The sequence below is a fragment of the Ictidomys tridecemlineatus genome, chromosome 3 (genome assembly GCF_052094955.1).
Source record: "Ictidomys tridecemlineatus isolate mIctTri1 chromosome 3, mIctTri1.hap1, whole genome shotgun sequence".
In the NCBI taxonomy this organism is placed as follows: domain Eukaryota; kingdom Metazoa; phylum Chordata; class Mammalia; order Rodentia; family Sciuridae; genus Ictidomys; species Ictidomys tridecemlineatus.
The window spans coordinates 212,727,751-212,754,133 of record NC_135479.1 but is presented as its reverse complement, the minus strand read 5'-3'; the positions used below and the strand labels follow the sequence as shown (position 1 = coordinate 212,754,133).

Genomic DNA, 26,383 nt, shown 5'->3' with positions numbered 1-26,383 from the left:
GCCGGGCAGCAGGGTTTATTAGGGACAGGTGGACACCCACCACGAGCCCTCCCCCCACAGCAAGACATGGCTCCTGAGAGGACATGGCAAATCAGGAAGGAAACTGGCAGGGCGCTGAGCCCTCTGGCCGAGCTCAGGGGCTCTCCTCTGACCACTGGGAATCACAGCCTCCCAGAGCCCCAACCCTTATCCAGGGGCCAGCAGAGCCCCTGCCTGGGCAGCCGGGCTCATGCTCCCTCTCTGCTGGAGGACAGTGGTCACAGAGCCACCAGGAGAGGCCAGGGCCGCCTCCCTGTGCTGTGGACCTGGTGCACACAGCCTTAGCCAGGGAACTTGGCCAGCCGGTGCCGAGCCTGGGTCAGGCGCGAGAGCCGCTCCTTCAGGAACTTCCTCTTGTCGCTGGTGTCGCTGCGCTCCTTCAGCAGCCAGCCACAGGCGTCCTTGTCCTGCAGGAGCAGGAGCATGGCCGTCTGCAGCTTCTGGCCGAACGTCTTCAGGACGAAGAACTGGATGATCAAGGGCACGAGGCTGGAGATGCGGTTGTGAGCCTCCTGGGAGGAAGGGACAGGTCAGCAGGGCACGCTGACCTCCCCACAGGAACCCTGGACGGACCCAGACTGGGGGTGCAGGCCCTCGCCTGGGCTCAGTCCCCACAGAGGCTTCTGTGCTGGGGACGAGGGGAGCCCTGCACAGGGCAGAGAACCACCCCACAGGTGTCCAAGACCGAGCTGGAGCGAGTGTTCCCAGCCTCCCTGACCATCGGCTCGTCCTCGTGGAAGAGGCAGCCATTCCTAACCAGGCAGCAACACACTCGGCACAAAACCACGTCTCCACATCCCCGACGGCTCCTCTGCACAGGCCGACCTCAGGAAATCGGCAGGTGCCGGAGCTTGGCAAGTCCTGCGACCTCTCTGGGGCCCAGTCTCCCTCCCTGGGAGGCAGGATGCAGGGCAGGACCCTCTGGGATGGCCCAGGAGATGAAGCGTGTGGTCAGATGCCAGCCAAGAAGATGCCAGGCAGGCGAGGAGCACCCAGTGGCTGCTGCAGGGGAGGCTGAGAGGGAGCAGAGCATGGGGCGCCTGGGGTGAGCAGGGGAGCCCCAGCTGCTGTGCAGGAGAGGACGGCTGCGGGCCAAGGGGACCTTGGGGGACATGCTGGGACCTGGGCATGCAAGGGTCAGCTGGCCCTAAGTAAGGAGATGACTCTCTACATTGTGGGTGGCCTTGTCCAGTCAGGGAGAGGCCTTCAGGGCAAACCTACATCCAAGGGCAAGAGGAAACCCCAGCCGCGGGCTCGGCTCACTTGGCCCCAGTTTCCAGCTCCACAGTCACTGGCCACAGTCATTGGCCAATTTTTGACTTTTAGACATAACCCTCTGGTCCTGTCTGCCTGCAGAACCTGGCCCGGGCACTGCAGGCTTCCACAGGCATGGGCTGTGGACAGGGTCACCTCTGCAAATCCCTGTGGTAGCAGAGGCTGCAAAGAGATGGTGCTGTCAAGAGATGACAGACTCCTGTGCTCCACCCTAATGTGGGACACTGGGCAGTCACTGGGGGAGCCAGGTTGCTCTTGGCATCTGAGTGGACCCATCTCCAGGGAGCAGTGCGAGGGGCCAGGTGCAGGGCCGTGGGCAGCCTGCGAGCCCTTGTGCAGAAGGAGGAGAACACGCAGGTGCAGCGCAGCTCTGCAGTGCACAGAGTCACCTGGGAGCAGCCAAAAGACCCTGGAGAAGGGCTGCTCCTGGGGCAGGCTGCAAGTCCCCACGGGGTGGTGGCCACGCATTTGCAGGGTCAGCCATTCTGCTCTGTCACACCTTGCCCTCTCCCAAAATCCCCTGTGCCCCCCTGGGGCAGCCTGAGCACACAGGAAGGGAAGGATGGGCCCTGCACTCCTGCCACTCCCAATCCGCTCACTCCGGGTCTGCAGCCCTGGGTCTGCAGGGACTGGGGCTGGGCCCTGTCCGCCAGCCCTGCGCTCTGTGGGTGCTCTCCAACCGGACCCATGTACTGCGCCAGGCCATGAGCCACAGTGCCCCTGGGCCCCCCAGGCACAGAGCATCCAGGCAGAGCTGCAGGCTGTGCAAGGTGCACACAGAGACACTCTGCCCACCGCAGCCCAGAGTGGGGAGGGCAGGGTCTGGAAACCAGGAGGGCCATCGCCTCACTCTGCAGATGTTCAAGCTCCCGAAGCTCCACCTGAGCTGCACCTGTGACTTCAAGTGGGGAGCAAAGGCAGCGCCAGGCCAAGCAGGCTTCTCCAGGACATGGGTCCCTGTGGAGCTGCCAAGCCATCCCAACCCTGTGCTGGGGGTCTTGCCCACACACCTCTCACGGAACATTCTCCGTGAGACAGCACTGCACAGAGAAGAATCCAAGTCTCAGAGAGGGTAAGCAGCTTGGCCAGAGCCACACAGCCAGTGGAAGCCAGATTACCAAGTCCTCTAAGCCACAACCACTTCTGTCTACCTGAGGTGGGGCTGCCCCCAGGGAGGCTCCCCCAGGGCTGAGAGGTGGAGCTGGCTGATGGTCACCTCACAGCCACCGTGCCATAGACAGAGAGGTGCTCAGGCAGCAGGGAAACCACAGAACCCCGAGGATGGAGACCCTGCACACGCACCTTGCGATAGGCATCGAGGTGCTGAAAGATCTCAGCCATGGACGACTCCTCTGCAGAGACAGGCTGGCTCTGGCCGTGGGATTTCCTCTTCTCCTCCTCTGCCTCCTTCTCCCTGACGCCCTGCAACGCGCCCCGGTAGACCTGGTCCTGGCAGTACACGATCTGCTCCATCTGGAAGTGCAGCCGGATGCATCTCTCCGCTCCTTGCTCTTGCTCCAGCCTGATGTCCTCAATCTTGGACTGCGGGGAGAGAGACGCTCAGCCTCCCTGCACCAAGTCACCCGGGCAATAGACAGTAGGTCATCAGCATGCCCACAGCCTGGGTCACCAAGGTGAGGACGGCACGGCCTGGGGCAGCCTGGGCCACCCCCTGCTCATGCAGGCCTGACCCCAGCTGAGGTCAGAGCCCTGGGGTCCTGGGCCCACTGAGCAGCCCTCTCCCCAGGTGGCCCTGCTGGGCTCTGGGCCACGCCTGTCCTCTGGGCAGGAGGGTCCCCTTCACTCCTCGCTCTCTGTGCACTCTCCACAGATGCTGTTTCTGTATTCAGCTTCTCACTGAGGGCCACAGCTGGGGTCACGCCCACCTGGTGACCTCCAACCTGACCAAGGCGGCCTCTCTCCTGAGAGTCACAGGCTGCGATTCTGCCTGCTCTCTCCCTCCCCAGCCCTCCTCTGCTCCAACCCCACTTGGGGGCCTCATCAGGGGATCCACCCGCCCGATGGAGGAACTGCTTCTCCAAGAGCCAACGAGAGGCCGGGAACGGCCTGAGGAAACAGGAAGGACCCGCCAGCCTGGGGTCAGCCTTTGAAACCACAGCTTCTTCTCACCTTGGCAGTTTTGTGGAGGTTGAAAAATTCAGCAAAGTTCTTTTCTGAAGCATTTGTGAAGGCGACTCGCACCATATCTGACCAAAGAGAAAAAGAGGTTCCACAGTGGTGGCCCTGGTGGCCCACGCAGCCTGCACAGAGCCCAGGACACAGGACAGGCCAGGGGCCAGCCCTGCTCCCCCCTGCACCTGCAGAAGTGGGCCTCAGGTCCTGGGAGGGGTACCTCGCTCAGTAGCCCTGGCCGCCACTCCACAGACACTCGTTGAGCTCAGTTTCAAAGAATGTGGCTTGTGGGGGCCAGGATTCTAGTCATCCTTAATGATAAAACTGTCACATCAGCCTGAAGGTTGTCCAGAGAATCTGCAGGACCACGATATTCATTTGAAGCGAAATGCAAGAGCCGATTCTCACTACATAGAAATTCCCGCCATCACTCTCCTGTGAGGAGCACACATTCCCGTTCTTCCTATTCCCAGGATCGTCCTTGATCCCAGGTCACCAGATCATCACCCTTGAATAGTCTGAGCTGACCCCAAACCACAGTTTTGTGAAACCCAAGTAGCTCCCGAGATGCTGACAGACTGCACTTCTCTTGGGTAACTACAGGACCTGCTGCAAGGACCACAGGGTCACCATAGGCCAGAGCTCTGCAGTGACGAGGGTGCTGCTGGGGACGCCACCCAGCAGGCCAGGTTCCAGGGACTCACCCTGCTGAGCCCGGGGAAGCTGCCCACCAGCTGGCCCCTGGCCACCTCTTGACCAGTCTTCATGAAGAGGCAGGGTGTGCGGGGAGGGAGGAGGGGAGACACCAGGCCCTCTCCAAACCTCGGGGAGAGGGTTTCAGGAAGGGGTGAGAGAGGACAAAGTCGGGTCTGCCCTCAGGGCTCCGACCTGGGTCCCTGACCACAGCCATGCCACCGCACCCACTCGACCCTCGAGGCAGTGCCAGGCCCTCACTGGGTGCATGGCCGTTCCCCCAACCCCGCTTCTCAGAGGAGCCAACACACAGAGCTTTGCCAGGGCTGTGCTCAGGGCCGTGGGCCAGGGGCAGGGTAAGAGGGCACCCCAGCCAGGCCTCCAGCCCTGACATGCCTGTTGAGGCATGGGGACCTCCTGCCTGACAGGAGCATCTCTCGCCCCACTAGACATTGCTGTGGGCACGGACAGATGCAGGATGAGGTGGGTCACCAGGAGGACAAGCCAGCTGTAGAAGCTGCAGTGTCCACCCCAGCCCACCCTCCGGGGAGGGAAGTGGGGCTGGGCTCCAGTCATCACCAGGCCCCGGTGGGAGGCCTCCAGAAAACCTCTGAGCGTCTGAGCTGAGACCCACGCCACCCGCCATGACGCAAGCCCCGTGTCCTCCACACCCGCACCACGCACACCAGGGGCCAGGCAGCATGTTCCTGGGACCACCTGTGACGCCCCAACCTGAGGACGGGCCTGAGGGACAGGCAGGGATGGGCTCCTGATGGGCACGTACTCTGGGGGACAGTTTGGGGGAGTGTGTCCTTAGCCAGTGGGGTGGTGTGTCAGAATGGAGCCCCACAGCAGGCTGGGGTCTGGGCGGAGAGAGGGCTGCTGGGAGAAAACCCCGGGAACAGCTGTGAACCGAGCCCGGCTCCCATCCCCCTCCTGCCTGAGAAGTGAAGGCCAGAAAGTGACATGGTGCTCACCCGTCACCGTGTGCAGCATGTCCACGGCCGGCTCCTCCAGGGACCTGAGCTGCTCCTTTATGATCGTCTCAAACGTCCTGTAATTCACAAAGCCTGGCAGCTCCCGGCCACGGTACTGGTTTTCAAACCTCCTGATCTCTTTACGCAGAACTCCATGCCCTACAGGAGGAAAGGGGCTGGGGTAAGCCCCCGCGGGTGGGCGACACCACCTTCCTGGTCTTCTGAAGACCTCAGTGGGAGAAGGAATTCCAGGAACCTCGATTTGGGAATGGGTGACCCTCTGGTCTGTAGTAAGGACACGGCCATTGTGGTGTCCCTAGGCCCCCCCAGGGGTCACACAGAGGAACAGCAGGTGCAGGTCTCAGGGAAGGCCCACTGGACAAAGCACTGGCCTGTGTCATTATGTCACCCTGCCCCACTTCTGCCAGAGAGAGAGGACGACACATCTCCTCCCCAGCCAGGACCACAGGGCCTCTGGGGGCAGCAAGGACCCTGACATCAGCTGCAGCCACCTGCCCACCAGGTGCTCTTGGGCTGTGGTGACAGAGGATGTGTCCGTCATAGAGGGGACAAGAGGGCACAGGCACCTCAGGTGCTGTACCGAGGCTCAGTGACACTGTCCACTAGGCAGAATGCTGAGCTTCTCTTCACACTGTGTGCCCAGGGTGCCTGACCGTGGGGATGCTCAGGATGCAGCCTCAGAGGGGCCCAGCTTCCCACCTGGAAGGGTGGTCTCTGGGGGCTGTTTGCTCAGGGGTTTTCCTGGCAGGAAATTGTTTTTGAGATCAGTTCTCAGGCAGTACCACTCACTCTGCCAAGTGGACAGTCCTGTGGTTCTCGGCGTGTCTCCCTGATCTGGGACCCCACCATTCTCTCTTCTAGAGGCTGACAAGTCCTCCCCTGGAAGACGCCACAGGCCGTCACTGTCCCTGCCAGTTGGTCCCTCTCTCCAGTCCCTGCGACCACCACTCTGCTGGCTGGCCGACAGCTCTGCCCACTGTGGACACGGCATAGGTATTGACGCAGGTGCATGTGGCCTGTTGGGACTGCTTCCTGCACCTACAGGGTGTGTCCAAGGTCCAGCCATGTTCAGAATGGGTCACGCATTGGGCCCGGGACTGAGAATTTCACGTCGCACAGTTGTGTGTGGTTTGAGGAAATTCCTGGAAATGCAGGTGGGGGTCACACCACCTAAGGCCTCATAGTGCAACCGTGGTGTGGGCAGGGTCTGTAAGAGGCAAGGGATTTAAATAAGGGTGCTCCTGTGAGCACCATAGAGGAGAGCCGGACATGGGCCAAGGCCACCACATGAGGACACCTGGGCTGCTGTGGGGACACCTGGGCTTCTGTGGGGACCCCTGTTCTGCAGTTCCTGTGTGCACATGGGTCTCAGGGCCCTGGAGTGTGGACCTAGGGGTGGAGCTGCTGGCCATCATCCAAAGCAGCTGTGCCACCTCCCTTTCCACCAGCAGCTCGTGAGGGTCCTGTCCATCTCTGGCTGTGACGTGGTCACCCTGTGGTTTTCAGGTGCCTGGGCATTTCTGGTCTTCTTCCTGAAGTCGGGTCTCTTCCCATTTTCTCACTGGGTTATTCGGGTGTTACTATGGAGTCTCAAGAGCTCTGTCTTCTACACTCCATGCACTGCGTTTCACCCCCGTGAGATTGCAAAGGATTCCCTGTTGGAAATGGGCAGGTGTCCCTCCCTAACCCCGATGCACCCACAGTAGGGGACAGCCTCTGCTCCCAGCAATGGCAGGGGTGAGCAGTGTAGGAACAGAGGACACAGTGAGGAGGTAAGTCGCTGTCCCCTAATGAGCCTTCCATGGGCTTCTCCAAAGAGCACTGCCCCAAGTCCCCACCCCCTCCACGCCGTCGGCCCGTGGGTTCCACAGGTGGCCTACCCAGAGAGGAGCACCACTTCCCCAGCTTGAGACGCAAAGCCAAGGAAATCTGTTGCTCTGAAGCTCTGGAGGGTGGAGGTGAATAGTGGACCCACATCAAGGTCCTCGAGGGACAGCAGGTCACTTGGAATATGCTTGGCTGCCAAACCCTGATCAACTCATCTATGACTTCCTTCAGCCTCTTGAAATCTGGATAGATCATTCCAGAACTGCCCTCTCCCTCCCCGGATGCCTGGTGGTGTCCAGTGGGCTGTTTATCTTCATTCTCTGCTGCCACAGGAGGCCAGGCTTGTGCCAGCAGTACCCTCACGGGGATCTAGGACACCAGATGCACCATGTCCCTCCACTCACTGTTGAGGAGCAGCGTCTCTTCTAGAGGCTAAGAAGTGTTGGGGCCAATAGATCTTCCCCTATTCTATGGTAACCTTGGCATCAGACATGAAGGCTCATGGCCTCGTCCCGCAGCATGGAGCCGAGCAGGTGAGCTGCTGTCTCCTAGCTGCCTCTCCAGCATCCCCACCACTGGAACCTCCCCCCAGACTCAGCCCAAGGCTCCTGCTATGACCAGGCCTGGACTCACTGACATGGCCAAACTCGTCCCCAAGTTCATGCTGAAGTTCTCCCATGTGGTGGCATTAAAAGTCGGACTTCAGGTCCTGAGGGCTCTATCCCAACATCTGGATGCCTGTGCTTAGAAACAGGGTCAGGGGAGCTTGGCCTCTGCTTCCCTCTGAGGACACAGCTGGACAACGCCATCTTGAAACCAGACACCCAATCAGCTGGCGCCTGGATCTGGCATTCACAGACCCAGAACAGTGAGCCGCGGGTTTCCACTGCTTTTACACACCCAGCACACTCACCCTTTTGGAAGTTCTCTTCAATCACAGTACTCCATTTGTGGAACTCCTTTCGCATCCTGGTAAACAGCCGCATTTCTTCGGGCCCTACAACTTCCTCGGCTTGTACTATAGCATTGATGTCCTGATTGAACTCATTGATTTTCTGCAAATAAGGACAACATCAGTGTGAGCAGATCTTCAAATAACAGACGCCAGGGTGTTTGCAGGCCTGTTGGTGCTGGGCTTGGATGAGTCTATCCCGCTCCTGGGCGACTCTGGATTAAAGGGGGTGAGGTATTCAGGTACCAGGAAGTCCCACCCTTCCCTTGTCACCTTCAGTGGAGGGGAGGACTGAGACCTCCTCCCTGCTAGTCACCCTGCACACACCCTCCACTCCCTGCCACTGCCTCAACCCTGTCCCTGTTAGGACCAAGTGGGCAGAGGGCCGTGGATAGCCTCATGGGAGTGAGGACAGAAGCAGAGGAGGCTCGGCATCCCCGTGTGGACACCAGGCAGAATCTGCCCCACGAGGCCCCGGGCAATACTCACGTCTATCAGGAAGAAAGTTTTCAAGCTCTCCTCCTCTGGGACATCCACACCAAAGTTTTTCAACTCCTCGGTTACTTTCTGGATATTTTCCTTTATTTGATTTTCCAGTAGTGGCAGGGATTTCTGGGAAAACGATGGGATATACAAATATGGACTCGGAAAAAAAAAATGAGGCCACAGGCCTGCTCACCGGAGTAGCTGCAAGGTACATGTGACATCCTGATGTCCTCTAAAGACTTTCCTGTGCAGAGAGATACTCTGGGCATCCCCTTCCACCAGGGCTGCCCACAGCCTGCTCCTGCACACAAGCCCATGAGCTGCACAGAGACGCCCACTGAGCGTGATTCCTGACCACCTAGGAGCCACCAACGTGCCACTGTTTCTGCATCATGTTCCACCAGCTCTGGTGGTGCAGAGGTGCAGACAGATCCACTGTCTGCAGTTGGAACACCTTGAGATTCCTCAACATTTAGATGTTGTTCTCAGCAGGGAGAAGCTAGCAGGGAATTCTGTTCCTAACAGGTGGCTAGTTATCCCACTACCCGGTATATTCCCAAGGGACTTAAAATCAGCGTACCAAAGGGACACAACCACATCAATGTTTGGAGCAGCTCAATTCACAATAGCTAAACTATGAATCAACCCAGGTGCCCTTCAACAGATGAATGGATAAAGAAAATGTGGTGTATGTACACAGTGGAACGTTACTCAGCCATAGTGAAGAGTCAATTATGGCATTGACCACTAACCAAATGGAACTGGAGATTATCCTACTAAGTGAAATAAGGAAATCCAAAAAATAGCAAAACAAAACAGAGGCCAAACATTCTGATATGTGGATGCTAACACCCAAAAAATGAGGAGGGAGGGGGAAAGAGAAGTTCATTGATTTAAACAAAAGGGAATCAAGGGAAGAAACGAAAGATGAGAATAGGGACGACTTTAGAGAGAATCGGACATAATTTACTACATTCATACACATGAATACACGACCAGTGCAATTCCACATCATCACAACCACAGGGATGGGAAGTCATACTTCACGTATGTAAAATATATCAAAACGCACTGCACCCTCATACATATATGTAAAAACAACACATAAAAAATGGACTGGTTAAAAAAGGGGGGGAATCTGAAGCAAATACCAAAAAATCTACCAAGTTGGTATATAAGTGTCTATTAACTGTTTTCTATATACTTGATACATTTCATAATGTAAAGAAATCACCTCACGTCTGAAGCAAAGTCAGAAATAAATGCAAAAGTCCTATTTAAAAATGAAAAGTACATACAATAAAATACAAGGTGCCCTGCTGCCCCCAGGTCCCCGCCCCTGCAGCTTGGAGGGTGCAGCCAGGCCCTCAGCAGCCTCCCTCACACGCGCCCCCGACTGGCAATGTGAGGAGGAGACTCAGAGTCCAAAGCCAGCTGATGGGCCTCAGACTCACCTTGGGCCTCCCGGGCGGTGACCTAGCTAAGAAAAATGAGCTTGGGTTTAGGAGGTGACCCAGTGCAGGGCCAAGATAAGTCCCAGGCAGTTCTAAGTGGGCAGTTAGCTAAGGGAAGAGCTCTTTCTGCATGACGCTGGCCCAGAGAGCGCCACCCTCATCACCAGGTCCAGCAGACATCACCCTGCTCTCCCCCTGCACCCTGGGACTTTGGAAAAGACCTTGAACGCTGGTGCTGGGCAGCATGGCAAGATCTCTACTGAGAATCTGTGCCCACACGGGAGGGATCTCTCCAACAGGGCTGCTGCCCCAACCACACCGGCTGAGGGCCCATCTGCTGAGAATCACAGTGGTGTGAGCGGGACACTCTGCCAGGTCCCACAGCAGCCAACACTCTTCTCCCTGGAGACCCACTGGGAACCTAGCTCCTATGGATACCCACCATCAAAGCCCAGTACAGACGGACTCACAGCCAGGGTGCCACCTACATCTGCTGTGTGAGGCAGCAGAGTCCCCACACCAAGGCTTCTCGTGCTGGAGTCACCAACGGCAAAGACAGCACGATGTGTGCCGAGAAGCCTTGAGAGGTCTGGGTACAGGACCTGCCCAGCATTGTGGACGGCTGGGTGCCAGGGACCCCTCAGAGAGGACATGGGGTCTGCTTACACAGATGTGTGCAATGAGCTCAGTGGTCAGTCTCTCCGCCAGGCAGGGAATCGTGGCCTTTCCTTCGTCCAGCAGAGCCCTGGGAGAGAGCAAGAGGGACATCCGTGGTCACGTGGACAGCACATCAGAGTCTGCATGTGCAGATGGCAGGCCGGGACAGACTCAGGCGCTTCCAACCAAACACAAGGGCATACAGCTGGTACCCAAGCAATGCTCAGAGCTGGATCAGACCTGGTTGCCTGTGGGCAGCTCGGGTATGTCCACAGGGGCTGGAACTGTCCCTTCCAGCTCATCAAATAAATGTGTCTCAAGACATCCAACTGCAGATTTGGTCTATGAAGCATACACATGCGCTCCTCAGACACCATATGCTTTGATGACCGCAGCAAGCAGCCTCCTTATTCCCTTAAATTAGGGGCAACGCTCTGTGCGTCCCTTTCCTCTCAGGAAAGGGACGCACAGAGCTCTGCTGTCAGTGCCGGGGGCACACAGGCTGGCGCACACTCACTCCTATGTGCACGCGCGCGCGCACACACACGTACTGCCAACACCTGCTTTAGCCCAGCCACTCTCTCCGGCAGGGACGGCCGCCTTGCTTGGGGCTGGCCTTGGGGAAGTGCAGCTGACCGACCTGAACTGAGGGTGGTCCTCGAAGAAGGCCTTCTCCTTCTGCAGGGCCTCGGCCAGGCTCAGCCGCGACTGGATGTCCTGCTGGCCGCGGCACTTGACGATCATGTAGCCCTTCTTCAGGTGGCACACGAGGTTCCTCACCACGTCCACCACGGTGTCTTCGGTGCCTTTGTCCACCAGGTCGGGCTTCGTCAGAATTCCTGCCAGCCAGGGACTGGGATCAGAGACCGTGCAGTGTCCCACGGCAGAGGGGAAGAACCAGCCCCCAGGCCTCCTCCCAGCCCAGGTGACAGCAGACAAGGGCCCCTACAGAACCCACGTGCCAGCTGGAGTCCCAGTCCACAAAAACTTGCAGGGAAGGCCTCAGGGAGACAGGGGGCCATGCTAGAGGGGTGGCCCTTCCCCACTCCTGCACCCAGGCCCATGGAGGGACAGGCCGTGTTCTGTCCATCCTTCACCATGCACAGACCAGCCTGGCTTCCCTCCAGAGATCTCAACTGGGAGCTTCTCCATCCTGTTCCTGCCCAGCCCTCAGAGCCCAGGGCGCCTTCCCAAAGGGACATGGGTCAGGAGGCCATGAGATGGCCAATAAGGGTCAACGTGACTCCCTTCCTCCAGACCCAGCAGACACGTAACCTACACCTGGGGGGGGGGTTCCTGAGCCATGTGCAGGTACCCTTGGCCAGCCAGCCTCTCCCCGGACTCAGGGATGTGGTCCCACCATCAGCTCCCTGCTTCTCACCTATGGTCCTGTCTCCGTCAGGGTCCACTTCCTGCGCCATGCTCAGTGCCTCTGTGGTGGCGATGTCCACGTTGCTGGGGACCACCACCAGGTTGATGGTCTCCTGCTTTTGGATATACTTCCTGATAAGTCGCTTGATCTATAGGAAACAAGAGGCCGTGACTTCCCAGCACTGGGGTGGACAAGCAGGAGACACACTGGGGTGGACAAGCAGGAGACAGGCCCAGACCATGCACTTGCACTGAGGCTCTCAGTGTCTGCAACCGGTTCCTCAAAGGAGGACCCGTGGGAAAGTGAACCAGCAAACACAACCCCATGGCTCTGCCAAGCCAGACTCAGGGCCGCGGTGCCCGCAGACTGTGGAGCCCCAGGTCAGGGAAGGCCGTGAGGCTGTGGCTGCCTACTGTCCCTGAGGCCTCAGATCCGAGGGTCCCAGTGGAGAGCAACACACCAGACCTACTGCCTGACTCACTTCCTGAGTCTTCCTTCCTGGGGTGAGAGCCACGGAGGCCAGATGTCACCTCCCCTGCGCCTTCACCCTCTCTGCCCACTAGGAGCCCTCTAAGAGATGGCAGGGTGTGTGCCACACAAAACGTCACCGTGACCCAACCAAGGCTCGGCCGAACACACAGAGATGAAGCCTTTCTGCATTCTGAGGCCCAAAGTCCCTTCTTCTCTAAGGAAGGGGACGAGGTGGTGCGCTAATGTCTGAAATGCTCAAGGAGCGTCCAGAGCTCCCGACCACTCTCTTTGGAGGCTACAGAAGTGCAGGCTGTGCTCCCACAGGCAGGAAGGACAGAGCTGCCTGTCTGCACGGTCGTCTCCGTCCACTGGGGATCGTGACGCTGGCTCTCCACTGCCAATCACCTCCACACGCCCCCTTCAACCAGGACCTGGACTCCCGGCTGCACTCATGCAGCGCCCCCTCATCGGGGCACAGGCAGATGGAGGCTGGAGTCTCACCTGGCGCCCGATGTCAGTGGGCTGATTGCCAACGGCCACCCTGGTAATGCCAGGAAGGTCGATGAGGGTCAGATCCGGGACGCTGGGGGAGCTGACCTCCAGGCTGATGAGCTCATCGCTGATGCCCAGCCCTGTCCCGGCGATGAGGTTCTGGGCTGTGCAGAGGAAAGGACACGGGGTGCAGCTGAAGGGAGGTGCCCATCTAGGGAGCCTGCCACAGCAGCTCTGGCTTGGGGGTCCTGGGGGGCAGGAGGTTTGGAGCCCCGTCCCCTTTGGAGATTGGACCCCATGTTTCCTCAAGAGGTTCCGCGGTTCTTTCCCTGCGGTGCATAGGACTGCCTATAGAGGGACCTGGGACATCTCCACTGGGCCAGCCTGGAGCCCTTCCTGATGGCATGCTGTGACCCTCCCCTGGGTGTGGGAGGAGAGTCACAGAGAGGAATGGGAGGACACAGGGGACCCAGGCCAGAGCTGGGAACTCGTTAGGGCACCAGGAACTGGTGAGTTCTGTTAGGAGCCTGCTCTTCTCTGGACCCTCTCGGTATTGACACAGTTAGAATGGGAGAAGGTTCCTGAGGGCCACCTGGTGCTTCTGAGCGTAGACACCATCTCTCTGGAAGGTCTGTTACAGTCTAGAACATGGCTGCAAATAATGACGTCGGCATGTGTGGCCTAGGCAGCTCCCTGCTCCTGCAGTACCCAGGTCCCCAAGTCGTGTGGGTGACCCTAACATGAGGCAGAGGAAGTGCAGTAGCCCTGGGGTGGGTGAAGGGAGGGCTCCCGAGGGAGCAGGCCCAAGGCAGGGGAGACGGGGACCCTCTGTACTAGCTGGGCCTGGTGTCCAGGCAAGACCACGGCACTCACCTTTATTGATTTCCTCTTCCACCTGTGAAGCCTCTGAGAGCTCCAACTCCATGTCCAGGTAACTGACCTTGCCCCTCCACTCATCCTCCTGTCCCAGCTTCTTCATCCTCAGCACAAGAGGGCACCTGGTGACGATACCTAGGAGACACGCTAATGTCAGTCCTCTGCTCTGCTCTTGAGGCTGGAGGGGCCATGCACCAACAGATCTCCAAGGTTTATGCCATCATCAGGGGAGATGCCCAGGAAGAAGCCTCTGGTCTCCAAACCCTGCAGTGACCTCTCCTGCACCTGGGCATGGGGTCTGTGGTGACCTCAGACATGAGCTTTGGAACAGTCCTCCCAGGGACTTTCTCTCATTCATCTAAACCCATGAACACTTTGGGGTTTCAACCCAATGTACTGCCTTCAGCTCAGGTGACAAACTCCCAAACACTGGCAAAGAGCCCTGCCTGCTCCTGAGCCACCCCCCACTCACTGCTCCCCCAGGCCACATTCCCCTACAGAAGGAGCCTCTATAAGCCCTCTCTGAATCCTGGCTGTCTAAGAGCTCAGCCTCTGAGCTCTCACAGGCACCCCTGTCCATGCAAGTCAAAGGCACCACTCTACAGCGTGCCCATCACTGTCCCCCAGCTGGCCAGTAACCTGGTTTGATGAGCTCAGGAAAGACACCCAAGTGTTCTGGGCTGGAATACTATCCATTCAGACTCTCCACCAACTGCAGACCCCATACAATCCACAAAAGCGTGCAACCAGACGGTGCAAGAGACAGAGAGCTCTTCACCCCAAATGCACAGGCTGAGCCAATCACCCCGAAGTGACTGTGTTTGCAGATGGGGCCACTGAAGAGTCAATTAGAGTTGATAGATGTCATCAGGGGTCACAACAGGAAAGTCCTGACTCATGTGATTTGCAACTTTGTAAAATTAGGAGGAGACCCAGGAATCTTGCACAGACAAAAGGCCACGTGAGGTTAGGGCACAGTGAAGAGGTGGCCACCTGCAAGCCCAGAGGGACCTCAGGAGAACCCACGTTCACCTTGCACCTGCAGCCTCCAGACTGTGGAGAACACAGAACTGCTCTGGGAGCCACCAGGTGCCCGAGGACAATAGTTAGAAATGAGTTCTCACCACTGCCCCTGGGGAGAGCCACTCCCGACAGAGCCTCCAGCACCGAGCTCTTGCCCGAGCTCTGGTCCCCAATGACGGCGATGGCAGGCAGGGCCAAATCCCGCTCCACGCCCAGGGCCCGCAGGGAGTCGATGAGGTCGATGCAGGGCCGCACCTTCTCCTCGTACTGCCTGCAGAGGTTGAACTCGGACCCCTGGAGAAGGCCAAGGGGACACTCTGTTATGTGCAGGTCACGCTCCACCAAAGGTGGCAATGTGGACAGGAGTAATACAGGGTCCCTGGAATCCCACCAAGGGGAGGGGGAAATACCTGAAGAAGTCGTGCACGCACCCCTCCATCGAAAGCAAAACATAAACCAAAGGTCCAAAACCCTCATAAAGACCCCAAAACAGGAAATACAAAACAAACTACATCCATGCACCTTAGAGTCAACTTGTTGTAGCACAGGGCCGAAGGGAAATGCTAAAAGTGGCCAGCACATGAAACACTCTCTACAGAGGACCAAAGATGGGCTAGACAGCAGCTTCCTACCTCCCACCAACCAGGTGGGGGACACTGCTTCTGGTGCGGGTTGGTTTATTGCTGGGTTTCAGTCCAAGGCTTCCCACTCTGCTGAGCACAGCCCTACCCCTGGGCTGTACCCTCCTTCTCTGACAGGCTAAACACACTCAGAAAACCCCAGGAACGTGGGATTCTAGACCCACCAAAACCTCTTTTTGAAAAGAAGCAGGATGAGCATGGCTTGGGCGGTGGGTGACCCAGGGACGGAGGGGCAGCGTGTCTCCCGCCAGCACACGTGGCCTTCATCTAGAAGCAGGCAGGAACCAGGCCGGTGACTCTGTTCTATTTTAAGGAGGATTCATTAGGCTGCTCTTCTTTGTTGTTTTTTTTTAGAAGTTGCGTGCCTTGGCCAGGACGTGATGGCCAGTGTGGGATTCCGACAAGGCAACCTCTTCCTGCTCTGCACTCTCCCCTGGGCTGGTTCCATGAAAAGTGATAAACACTGCTGTGCAGGTGGCCTCCAGGAGCACACGGGTTCCAGAGGGCGAGAGACAACCCCTGGGCCATCAATGCTGATCCTGGCCCCATGCTACGTCTCTAAATCTCCAGGTCTCAGCGGCAGAGGGCCCGAGTACCTGCAGTTCCAGCACCTTCCAGGCTCTGCGGATGCTGTGGTCGGGGGCGCATTTGAGAACCAGCATCAGTCTTACCTTGAAGTGGACGTGGGGTTCACAGACGTACACCCTCACCCAGACTAGAAAGGACCAGCTGCTTCCCAGGCAGGTGGGGAGAGCAGAGGTTACAATCTGGACCTGTCTCCCGGAGGCACATGTGGTGAAGCCTGAGTTCCCAGCTTGGAATGACTGGGAGCTAGTGTGTAGTGTAACAGGTGCGGCCTGGGGGGACGTAGGGGCAGTCCTTCCTCTCTCTTTTGTCTCCCAGCCTTTGAGAGGAGCACCGTGTGTGGCAAGGCTCCCTGCCATGCTCTGACACCACATCTCAAGGTAACAGCAAGTTGTCATGAACTGAAACCTCTGACACCAGGAACTGAGTCAGTCTTGTCCCTCCTGGAGCAGGATAACTGGGTCCTTGCACGCTCTGTTGGGGCCCAGGTACAACCAAGTGGGTTAGCTCAATGTGGCTGGGCGCCATGTTGTTCTGGGAGACCAGGGGGACGAGATGGTCTGGTGTAGGGACAGGGCTGGGATCCACACCCAGGGCGCACTGTGCTGCCTCCTGTCTCACCATGGCTCAGTGTGGAGGTCTCACTAGGACACTCCATCCCTAGGGAAGCCACGTGGTCTCCACAGTGTAGAACGGAGACCTTTTGGGACGAAGCAGACACGGAGTGAGGACTGAGGTGCCCTGGGGACTGATCCCAACACTGGCCCTTTCAGCCGGGTGATGTGACAGGTCTCCCTCCCTCGGCAGCCGGCTTCCCAGCTCTAAGGAGGAATCACAACAGGACTCGCTCTCGAGGCCCTGGGGGGCAGTCAGGGCAGCTCAAGTCAGGTCCTTGGGGGGGCTGGGGTCTTTGCTACTCTGGGTTTCAAATGCTGGCCTCTCGCCTGCTCTGGTGGACTCCATTTCTCAGCAATACTCAACAGTTGTCCAGTGGTGTCAGCAGCAGGGTTGAAGTCACAGGCAAAGGAGAAGGCCCACCCGACGCCTCCTCCCTTACAGCACCTGCTTAGGGTTCCCTCCCAGACGCCCCTCCTGCTGGGTGATAAGTCTTAGGGTGGGGATGGGAAGGACTCACACCCACTGTGACAGCCATCTTCCTGTTACTGTGTCAAAATTCCTTAAATAAAGCATTCCTCTGAACAGAGCCACTCACCAATGCCTCATTTCTCTCTGCCGTGGAAGCATCTCCGTTTGGGAAGAGATGGTTGGATTCCACACAATTGACTTCCGATGGAGGAGGACTCATCTTCTTCCTTGTCTCCTGTCCACCTTGAACTTCACAGGAGATGTGCCAGTCAGGGCAGGTGGAAGCCCTGGCCCTGTGTGATGGGGCCTTGGTAAAGACCACAGCCCAGGCCTCTGGAGGACAACAGCCTCTGCCCACCCCAGGACTGTGTGCCTCTAGGGCAGCGTCTAGTCATCCCTGGCCCTCTGGAAAGGGAGGGTGGCTCCTTTTGTCTGTGGGAGTGGGGTGATAAGGAAGGTCATGGAGTCAGAGGCCACTTAGGGAGTCTGTCCATCCACAGAACTCTCTTAAAACAACCGCCCTCCACCTATTTTGGAAACAGGATCTGCACCTCACGAGCAAACGTGGGCTGAGAGCTTGGGTTCCTACAGTGTCCCTGGCTCCACAGAGAAGACCCCCTCCGTCTGCCCCCTAGATCAGCATGTTCCTGGGCCAGGACGGTCTCAGTGGGCCTTAGTACACCATCAGGTGACATCATGGGTCCCTGGCCTGCTCTCCATGACCATGGACTCGCTTTGAGCAACCAAAGCAGTCGTTGGGTAGATACTCCCTTCCTCTGTTTGTTTCCTATGGAGATTCCTGAGAGCTAAGTCCTGTATGTTTTGTCTGCAAACCACAAGCTTTGTACCTTTCTAGGGTCATTTGATCATCAGGGTGGATTCACAGAAAGGAAATCTCAGTCATTCCACCAGTTTCTACTCTCTCTGCTCTGGGCCTCCAGTTGCCATGTGCACCTGGACCAAGCAAACCCAGCACCATGGGGCTTGGTAGAGTCCCCTGGTCATGACCCGCAGCTCTCAGCCCACGTTTGCTCGTGAGGTGCAGATAGTGCACCCTGTGTTCGCGGGGAGACTGCAAGGGAGCTGGGCTGCCTCTCTCCTCCCTAGCTCTCCTCCCTCACTACTGAGACCCCACTGGGCAGGGCCCACGAGGGTAGTGTGGTCACATTGTGCAGAGGACTGGGTTTGGCCTGGACTTCTGTTGTCATCACACTTCAGGGTCAGGGAGGGGCCACTGTCCAGGTGCTGAGGCTCTTTGTGTTCCTTTCTAGGGCAGGATCCTGCCTTGTGGCCACCGACTGTCCTGTGAGGTTGGGTGGGAGGCTGCTGCCTCTCCACTCCAGATTTCAGGCTGTGGGATCCTGCACATATCTCCCAGACCAAGGTGCCAGCTGCCAGCATTGCTGGGCACAGTGCCCACAGCAGGTGAGGGGCCATCCAGCCTGCTGGCTGGGCTCATCCATGTGGGGCAGCGTCCCCAACTCAGAGCCCAAAGGCTAGCAGGGAACGCAGGGAGGATTCAGAGCCTTCCTCCCTCAGGAGCCTAAAGGGACCACCTGCCCAGCAGTTCTAGGGACAGCCTAGGGCACTGAGAACCAGCCACCTTCCCAAGGTGGTCAGTCTAGGCTTGAAAACAGCCCTCCCAGGGCTAGTCCCCTTTTTGTTTTTCTTCTAGAACCCTCTGGGACTGACAGTTCGTGGCCACCAGCACTTGATGGGCTTCCAGGAAAAACCTTGACTTACAATGTGACCACTCATTCCTAGTACCCCATCTGAGCAGTGGGTGGTCACCAACCTCCTGAGGGACAGGACTCCCAGGCCCCTGGGTCCTCTATCAGTCTGCAGGACTCCTGCCACTCTCCACCCCTCCAGGCCCACCCAAGGCATCTCTGCAAACTGAGTCCGACCCCTGAACCTGAGTCTGCCCCAGCCACTGACACCCTTCTGTACCCCCAAGACCCCACGATCCTAGGCAGTCCAAGTCCAAGTCCACGGCTGGGGAGGACCTGGAGCAGGGGCATTGTGCACAAGCCAGTCCCTGCCACCCCTTCCTGGGAACCTCCTGCAGGATCCCTGAGGACTCCTCTGCCCTTCCAGGGATCTCCTGGACTTGGCCTTGCTGCCTGCACCTCCTCAGGGGGGAAACACAACCCACCGAGACCATGGTCAGCAGCGGGCGTGGGCTCGCACCCCAGCAGCCCTGGGTCTGAAACTTTCTCAGGGCTCAGCCTTAGCCTGAGTCCCTCTGCGACCCCTGCACTCCCCATCCCTCTGCCTGCCCACCAACACCAGCAGAAAAGCCACTGCTGCTGAGGGAACAGTTTCTCAAGCTCCACCCAAGAGCCTCAGCAGGAGTTAGTTGGTGGGAACTAGAATGAAAGGGGGTCTGAGCTCACCTGCAGCTCCTGTCAGTATCACTGTTCCCCACACTCAGCAACTTCCCTGCAGGCAGCAATGTCCCCCTCAGTGCCTCCCCTGGGCGGCAGTCCACAGCAGGAATGCACTGTGCTTTCCACGCCTCTCTGGACACTCACCTGTCCCTGTGCAGGTACAGTGCAGGCGATGTCCAGCTGGGAGGCTTTATGTGGTTCTGACAAACCCCGCCTGCTTCCCAGAAAAACAAGGGAGACAGTCCCTCTGCAGCCCAGCCTTGGAGGTGGAGTTGGAGGTGGAGCCAGGCTCAGAAATGAAACCGATTCTTACCCAGATCAGGCTGCTGCCCTGCAGAGCTCCTCCTCCTGGATCTTGCTGAAAGGAGATGCTCCAGCCAGGCCACCCTGCTGTGTCTCAGTCAGCTTCATCTTTAGGAGAAGCTGCAGGCTTGCTATACAGCCAGCTGCAAAGACCCCTCTTAAAACCCTGATTCTTACTGATCAAGTCCCAAAGATTTCCTAAGTGTCCCTTAGAATAACAGGACAAATGTATTGAAGGGGAAAGAAGAGAACAGTCTCAAGAGAGAGAATGGGTGCTCTCAGAGAGGAGAGAGGCAAGGATCCTCTCCTGCACTTCAGTTTGGGTGTCCCAGGGGAGTTCCAAAAGCCCTGCACAGTCCTCCTCTTGACTTTTGACTAATCATAGGACAGCAAGGTGACTCTAAGGTCCCCACTGTCATGGAACTCTAGGTGCTAATTGGATTCTTAACTGTACCTTCTTACAGATTTTATGATTAGGAGGAACTGCCTTTGTCTCTCAGAGTTTCAGGATCTGGTCACAAAAGTCCCCTCCTTTGGGGTACCTTTGTTCCTCTTTTCCACACTATTTGGGGCCTGCATTTCTCCTACAGTTAAGAGTAGTTTACTGAGGAATGGGACATATCCTGCCCACTGAGGCCAGGCAGGGCTGCAGGTAAATGGCTTCTTGGAAAAGAAAGCACGTGGGGGTCAGCGCAGTGGGGGTCAGCACAGTGGATCCGTTTCATAGAATTAGTCCCTGAACCTCGGGTTCCCACCACTGACCTCTGTCTGTCCCTTGATGCTCTGAGCTGCCTGAAGCACTGATGGCAGCATGGATGGTCCTTTGACTAGACTCCCTGGGGCCACCCCACTGCAGCAAGGAGTCCAGCTTTCTGTGTTCCAGGTAGCGGGACCCTTGGGCATCTCCAGTGCATCTCCTCCTGCCCCTTTACTCTCTGGAGGCTGGGAGGCCTCCCTGCAGCTCTGCCCCCTGACTTCTCCAGGTTGGAAAAGGATGGGAGAACCTGGACTGGCTCCCAGCAAGCTTGGCCCTCCTTCGGGGGTTCCTGCTCCCGGTGCAGGGGAATGACGTGTCCCTCGGGGAACTGAGGAACCCCTCTTCCACACCCCTTAGTTCAGCTGAGGGTTCCAAACCACAAGTCCCCCAAAGTCTGCTGTGATCAGGGATCAACATCCTCCACCCCTCCACACCACCCTCCCCCGCTCCTTACGGGGTCCCCAGAAACTCAAATGTCTGTGGAAACCAGGGGAGCCCTGCAGCCCGCATCGGCCTGGGCTGAAGTCCTTTGGCCACACAGGGTCCACCCGTGCTAGGTGTTAGGTGGTAGATCCCAAGGTCTCCCTCTCCCAGGGCCTCCCAGGAAGCCTGCAAGCCCTCGGAGCTGCTTACCTCCACTCAGACTTAAGAGAGACCCAATTTCTGGCCATCAGCACAGTGACAGAGGTCTCTGCAGGACACAGGTGCCAACATGCAGGCCTTGGGACATCCCCAGATCTCACTCTGGGCAGCTGGGCAGCAGTGCTCCTACAAACCAGTGACTGTTTTTAGGAAAGTTCATAAAAGCCCCCAACTGACAGCTGGGCTGAGTCTCAGCTGAGCCAGGACTGTGAGAGGAAGGGCCACACGGAGCCCAGTCCGAAACTGAAGGAACCCCACTCTGGCGGGTGCTGCAGGCCTCCTTCAGTCTGTGCCCTGAGCTTCCCCCACTGCCCTGGTCCCTCCCGGTCTCTGTTGCGGGAACCTCATCACTTTTATAAGCACACCATGACAGTGACCTTAGGGCCTTCCAGAGAGTGGGAAGTGGCCGCCACCTGGACCCAGATCATGGGTACTGACTTAGCATGTCAGGCAGCAGCCTCAGAGAGGAATAGGGGTCAGTCACTCACCCCAGGAGCACACTCCCAGTGGGAAGATTCTCACTCCTATTTCACACAGGAGAAGACTGAGGTCCAAGGAGCGGGCCCCTAGCTGGGAGGGAGGACTTGGCCCCCACACCTGCATCCTTCTGCACCTTTGCCCCTTTGCTAAGATCAAGAGGCAGCGCCTGCCCTCAGGAGCCCCAGCACCTCCCACCCAAGTTGCTGTGAAGGTATTCCCTCCTAAATAAATGCCAGGTCTCTCTTTTCCATCAAAAAGAACTTCAAACCCCCAGCCCTGGAGAACCGCCTCCCTGCCCATGCGGGGAACTTCTGCTCCTCCCCAGCACCCACTGCCCACCACACAAGCTTCTGCCTCCTGAGATCTGTTTAGGAAGGTCCTCCTTCTGGGCTGCCCTGTGCTCACAGACTCCTGGAAAGTCCCCTTCCTGGCAAGACCCATGCAAAGTCTGCCTGGCTGTGCAGTTGTCCCTCGAAGCCCTTCCAACGCTGGCTCAGGTGTCTTCTGGGCCCCTAGCGGCCTAAACTCAGGCCAAGATTCTGTTGTATCTCGAGGGACAATGGTGAGAGTGGGGGATATGACCACCTCCTTCATGAGGTGTCACCTCTGTGGAGACAGGGCAAGGTCTGGTCACACTTGCATTTCCCAGAGACTACCTTGAGCCTGGCAACCTGCAGCAGGTGCTCCGTGGTCACGGGTGACTCTACTGTCTTGATGCTCCCTTGTGTGGGCCTGTGGCTCCACCCTGGCCCAGGCTGGGTCCTGCCCTCTGAGGAGATTGCTGACCTCCTGTAAACACATCTGGCCTGTCCAGTCTCTGCAGGGGAACCTTAGTAGTGGCCAAACCCTCCACTGGCCCTCTGCCATCCTCCAGCCCATGCAGCCCTGGGTGTGAGGCGGCGGTTCCTCTGCTCCTCCTTTGCCCTCCACAGGCTGCACAGCCTGGGCTGCGCTGGGCTCGCCAGGGACAGGGGAGAGCGGAGCTACTAAGGAAAGCCCTTCAGGGGGCTCTGTGAAGTCCGCCCCCTTCCTCCAAGCCGCACACTCTTCCAACCCCTGTGGCAAGCTGGTGGCCCTTGTTCACACGGCACAGGGTGTCCCACTCCTGGGGAGAGCTCCCCTGCACTGTGCTCAGCATGGTGCACACGGCCCTGACTGCTGGTCCCATGGGCCCCCACACACTTCCTCACTGCACCCCCCCAACACACACATGAACTTGGTCTAGCCCAGGGGCACTCCTTCTCCCAGGCCCTGAGCCCTGGACACCTCAGCCGTCCTCCTCCAGGCCCAGTGCACTTGCTGATGGAGGCTTTCCCACAGGACATGCCCAGTGAGCAGGCAGGGCACAGGGCCAGGTGCCCCTCACCCAGGCAATATGGCCCTATCACAGCATCTTGACCTCTGCTGCCAGGCTGAGGACCCCTCAGGGGACACCACCAGGTCCTTGCTGCTGGCTCTTGCCCTTCGCATAAAGCACACCCAGCCCCTAAGTGTCCCTGTGACCCTGGTGTGAAGGGTGGCAAGGGAAGGCTGGTCTACAGCAGCAGAGTGCCCCTCCTGGGCCCTCCAGGGTGACTGGAAGCCACTGGGTCCCCCCCTCCCCGCCAACATCCCATTTCTTGCCCAACTCTCGTTCCCTTTCAGTTTCCTTTCTCCTCTTTGGTCGTGAGAAAGAAGAGCCAGCTGCAAGGGAAATGCCAGGAGCCTAAGTCCCAGAGAGGGGGAGGGGCCGGGGAGTGGGTGGTGTGGTGGACAGGGCCACCCCCTGTCCCCCCCCAATAAGGATCAGCCCAGGCAGCCTCATCAGCCGGGCTCTCTGCCTGTGCTGCCCTGGGCTTGGACGTGCTTTGTGGATGCCCAGGGGCTCAGGGACTGCAGGGCACACCGGGATCCTCCTCTGGGCCCCCGAGTGTGAGTCCTCCTCTGGAGCTGCCCTGGCTCAGGAGAGGCCCCGCCAGTACCACCTCTGTCCCTCCCAGGCTGGAGCCAGGGTCTGGTTTCCACGCTGGCTTCCTCCTGTCTTCTGTGCATGGGACCAGCCCTTGCTTCTTCCAGGTGTCCCTGCACCAGCACTGACTACCTCTCAGTGTGCTGCCAACACCCAAATTTCCTGAGAAGGGAAAGTCATCCACTGTGCTGTTGTCACTCAGGAGCCAGGGCCTGGGCCAGCCGTGTGCTTGTGGCCAGGATTGCCAGGAGATGCCACCAATCACCTCCTCTTACTGTGAGAGGAAGGTAGCTGAGGGCAGAACTGGCCCTGGGGACAGAAGGCCACCTTAAGGGTATGTTGGGCCACCCAGGCAGGACATGGCCACCTAAGGGGCCAGGTGACCCAGGAGTGGTTTGAGGACTCCTGGGACTCCAGGGAAACCCTCACCCCCCAGGAAGAACATGTTATCAGTCCCTGGTGGGGCTCTCCCTCCACATGGCTCAGCAGCAGTGTTTTGTCTTAACGACGGAGCTGAAGGACACAGGCCCGAGTGCCCTTTAAGGAGCCCTTCTCCCTCAAAGACACATGCTGTGTGACTGTCACACCGTCAGCACCACCAGGCCCAGGAGCATCTCTGCTTGAGGGTCCCTGACATCTTCCCAGGGCTCCACCTCCTCTGTCAAGGTCCAGGTGAGCACTGATACCCTCCTGCCAATCGGCCTGAGGCCCCTGCCCTGCAGACACAGCTGGCAGGACACTCTGCGGGGGTTTGAGATGGTAAGAACAGAGTTGTGTCTCACAAACTGACTTCTTACCCTCGGGGCCAGGCACGTGTCTGGCTGGTGGAGTGTTCAGAACTTCCCGAGGAAGGACCAGCTTCTCTGGCGGGACCCCAGGTCACCTGCAGCCTTCCTCTGCGGTTCCTGATGGAGCCTGGCCAGCGGCTCCCACTCCCCCTCCCTCGTCCACCCACCCACAGTTTAGTTCACACTGTGTCTTGGGTGCCCACTGGGTGCCAGGCACCAGGGCGCTGGTTGTCACAGCACTGCTCTGTCCACCGTGTTTGAAGAACTCCGTGTGGCCCACAGGAGGGAGAGCCCAGGTTCCTGCCCAGCTCTGCTCTGCTGGGTGACCCTCCTACAGCTGCTCATCTCCCCTCTCTGTCTTCTCCCACTCTCTGTCCCCACAGCTTCCCACTCCCATGGGATTGAAGTCTGAATTCTGACAGATTCTTTGTCATTAATGACTGTTATTATTCTTTGTTATTAATGACTGATGATATTAATTGATAATAAGATACTCCTATTGAACACATTGGCCCTTTTGAACATATTGTCTTCTCCATTTTGATCCTATTTTTAAATTTTCAAACCTGGCCTTTGGTCCACCATTTTTTGAAATTTTCTAGCTACCTAGTTAAACAGTGGTGTCTGTCTATATATTTATCCATCTGTCCACCTGCCTATCTCGGGTCTTACTGCTTTCTTCTTCCTATTCCCAATGTTGTCATTTGAGAGCAAATCTTCCTACTCTCCAAGAAGGTTTCTATGTGCACAGACACACAAGTTCTGAAGAAAACCAGGTCTCTGTGCGTCTTGCATGACTGAAAGAGAGGACCTTGCCCTGGGAGGGGAGAAAGCTCCCTGAGGTCTCTTTCCTGGTACCATCAATCACCCATGAGACCCTAGATCACTGCCCTTTATTCGAAGGGGAAAAAGAGAAGATAATAAAATCAAACCTTCCAATTAGAGTTTGCCTTGGCCAGAAAGAGAGTGTTCTGCACTTCTTGTGCTTCTGTCTGAAATGAGGACTCAACCCAGAAGGCAGGCAGGCTCCCTCTGCACCATCAGTCATGCAGCAATGTCTTATAAGGCCAGCTTTGGACTGGACCACCACTGTCCAGTGTTGGGCACTGTCCCCAAACATGAGATCCTTTCATTTCTCCTCTTTTTTTCAATGAATCCATGGGTTCATCTGTATCCTTATTGCTAAACAAATACTTGTGGAGCACAGTGTTCTGGGTGTGGGAGAGCTGGTGGGAACCAGACTGTGAAGCCCCTGGTCTCATGAGCATCCCACCTCTCAGGGGAATAAGCCAGGCAAAGTGCAATACAAGAACAAAGATGCAGACCTGGTGTCAACAGCGGGCTGCAGGGAGTGAGGGAAATGAGGCATGGGCTGGCTGGTGGTCTCCACTGGGTGGACAGAGGGGTTCCCTTGGGTGTGCTGGTTGGGCAGAGACCTGAATGAGAGGGAGAGAACTCTGGGCCGTAGGATGAGAAGACGCTTCTGAACTGAGCTCCCTCGCTAGGGGTGGGCCAGGCAGAGGGCTCTGGGAACTGTGTTGGGAGAGGCACTCAGGGACAGGTAGCCAGGGCTTGCTGGACAGGTAGAGGAGTCTGGGGTTACATATGGGAGAGAAGAAGCAGTAAAGGATAGGATCACGGAGGCACATTTACAGACCAATGGAGAGTGAGTTTTGTGGTCAGGGCAAAGGTCTGCAGAGCAGCAGGTCTGAGGCCTTTGTTCTGGAAGGAGGTGAGAGAGACTTGGGAGCAGCTGTGGGGTACACAGGGGACGGTGGACATGGTGATGATTTTGGAGGCAGAGTCCCAGGACTACAGATAAATGAGACACAGAGGAAAGGTGAGAGGGAGCCCATGGTGTGACTCAGATGTGGATTTAGAACTGGGACATGTTCCTGTGCATCGCCTGGGAAGCCTGGGGGAGGAGGAGAACGGGATGAAGTGGGGAATCAAGGGTCATGGAGATGGACACCAGTCGGCCGCAGGGAGACGTCAGGTCTAGGACAGGTCAGGGT

The 26,383-nt window shown here is 57.7% G+C and overlaps 1 protein-coding gene across 4 annotated transcripts; it reads right to left on the bottom strand.

Moving 5' to 3' along the window:
• Positions 1-178: 178 nt before the first annotated feature.
• Positions 179-19,745, bottom strand: LOC144376509 (interferon-induced GTP-binding protein Mx1-like). Of its 4 annotated transcripts, none has more exons than XM_078044674.1 (14): positions 19,595-19,745; positions 17,188-17,309; positions 14,850-15,042; positions 13,723-13,860; positions 12,859-13,013; positions 11,896-12,034; positions 11,155-11,353; positions 10,524-10,602; positions 8,407-8,529; positions 7,879-8,020; positions 5,118-5,276; positions 3,445-3,521; positions 2,617-2,856; positions 179-551 (listed from the first exon to the last, which is right to left on the bottom strand). In XM_078044674.1, the coding sequence occupies exons 2-14, from the start codon at positions 17,278-17,280 to the stop codon at positions 321-323; spliced, it is 1,968 nt and encodes a 655-aa protein (XP_077900800.1). In that variant the 5' UTR covers positions 17,281-17,309; positions 19,595-19,745; the 3' UTR covers positions 179-320. The 4 variants fall into 4 exon arrangements, with proteins under 4 accessions (XP_077900800.1, XP_077900799.1, XP_077900798.1 ...); XM_078044673.1 differs by having other exon boundaries at positions 17,188-17,353; positions 19,595-19,743; XM_078044672.1 differs by having other exon boundaries at positions 17,188-17,353; positions 19,457-19,684.
• Between the last annotated feature and the right edge of the window lie 6,638 nt (positions 19,746-26,383).

Coding starts and splice junctions, on each gene's coding strand:
- LOC144376509 (XM_078044674.1), bottom strand. CDS start 17,280: ATGAGTCCTCCTCCATCGGAAGTCAATTGTGTGGAATCCAACCATCTC. Junction 13,014..13,722: donor GGAAGAGGAAATCAATAAAG/GTGAGTGCCGTG, acceptor TCCTCTGCACAG/CCCAGAACCTCATCGCCGGG. Junction 2,857..3,444: donor ACCTCCACAAAACTGCCAAG/GTGAGAAGAAGC, acceptor CTCTCCCCGCAG/TCCAAGATTGAGGACATCAG.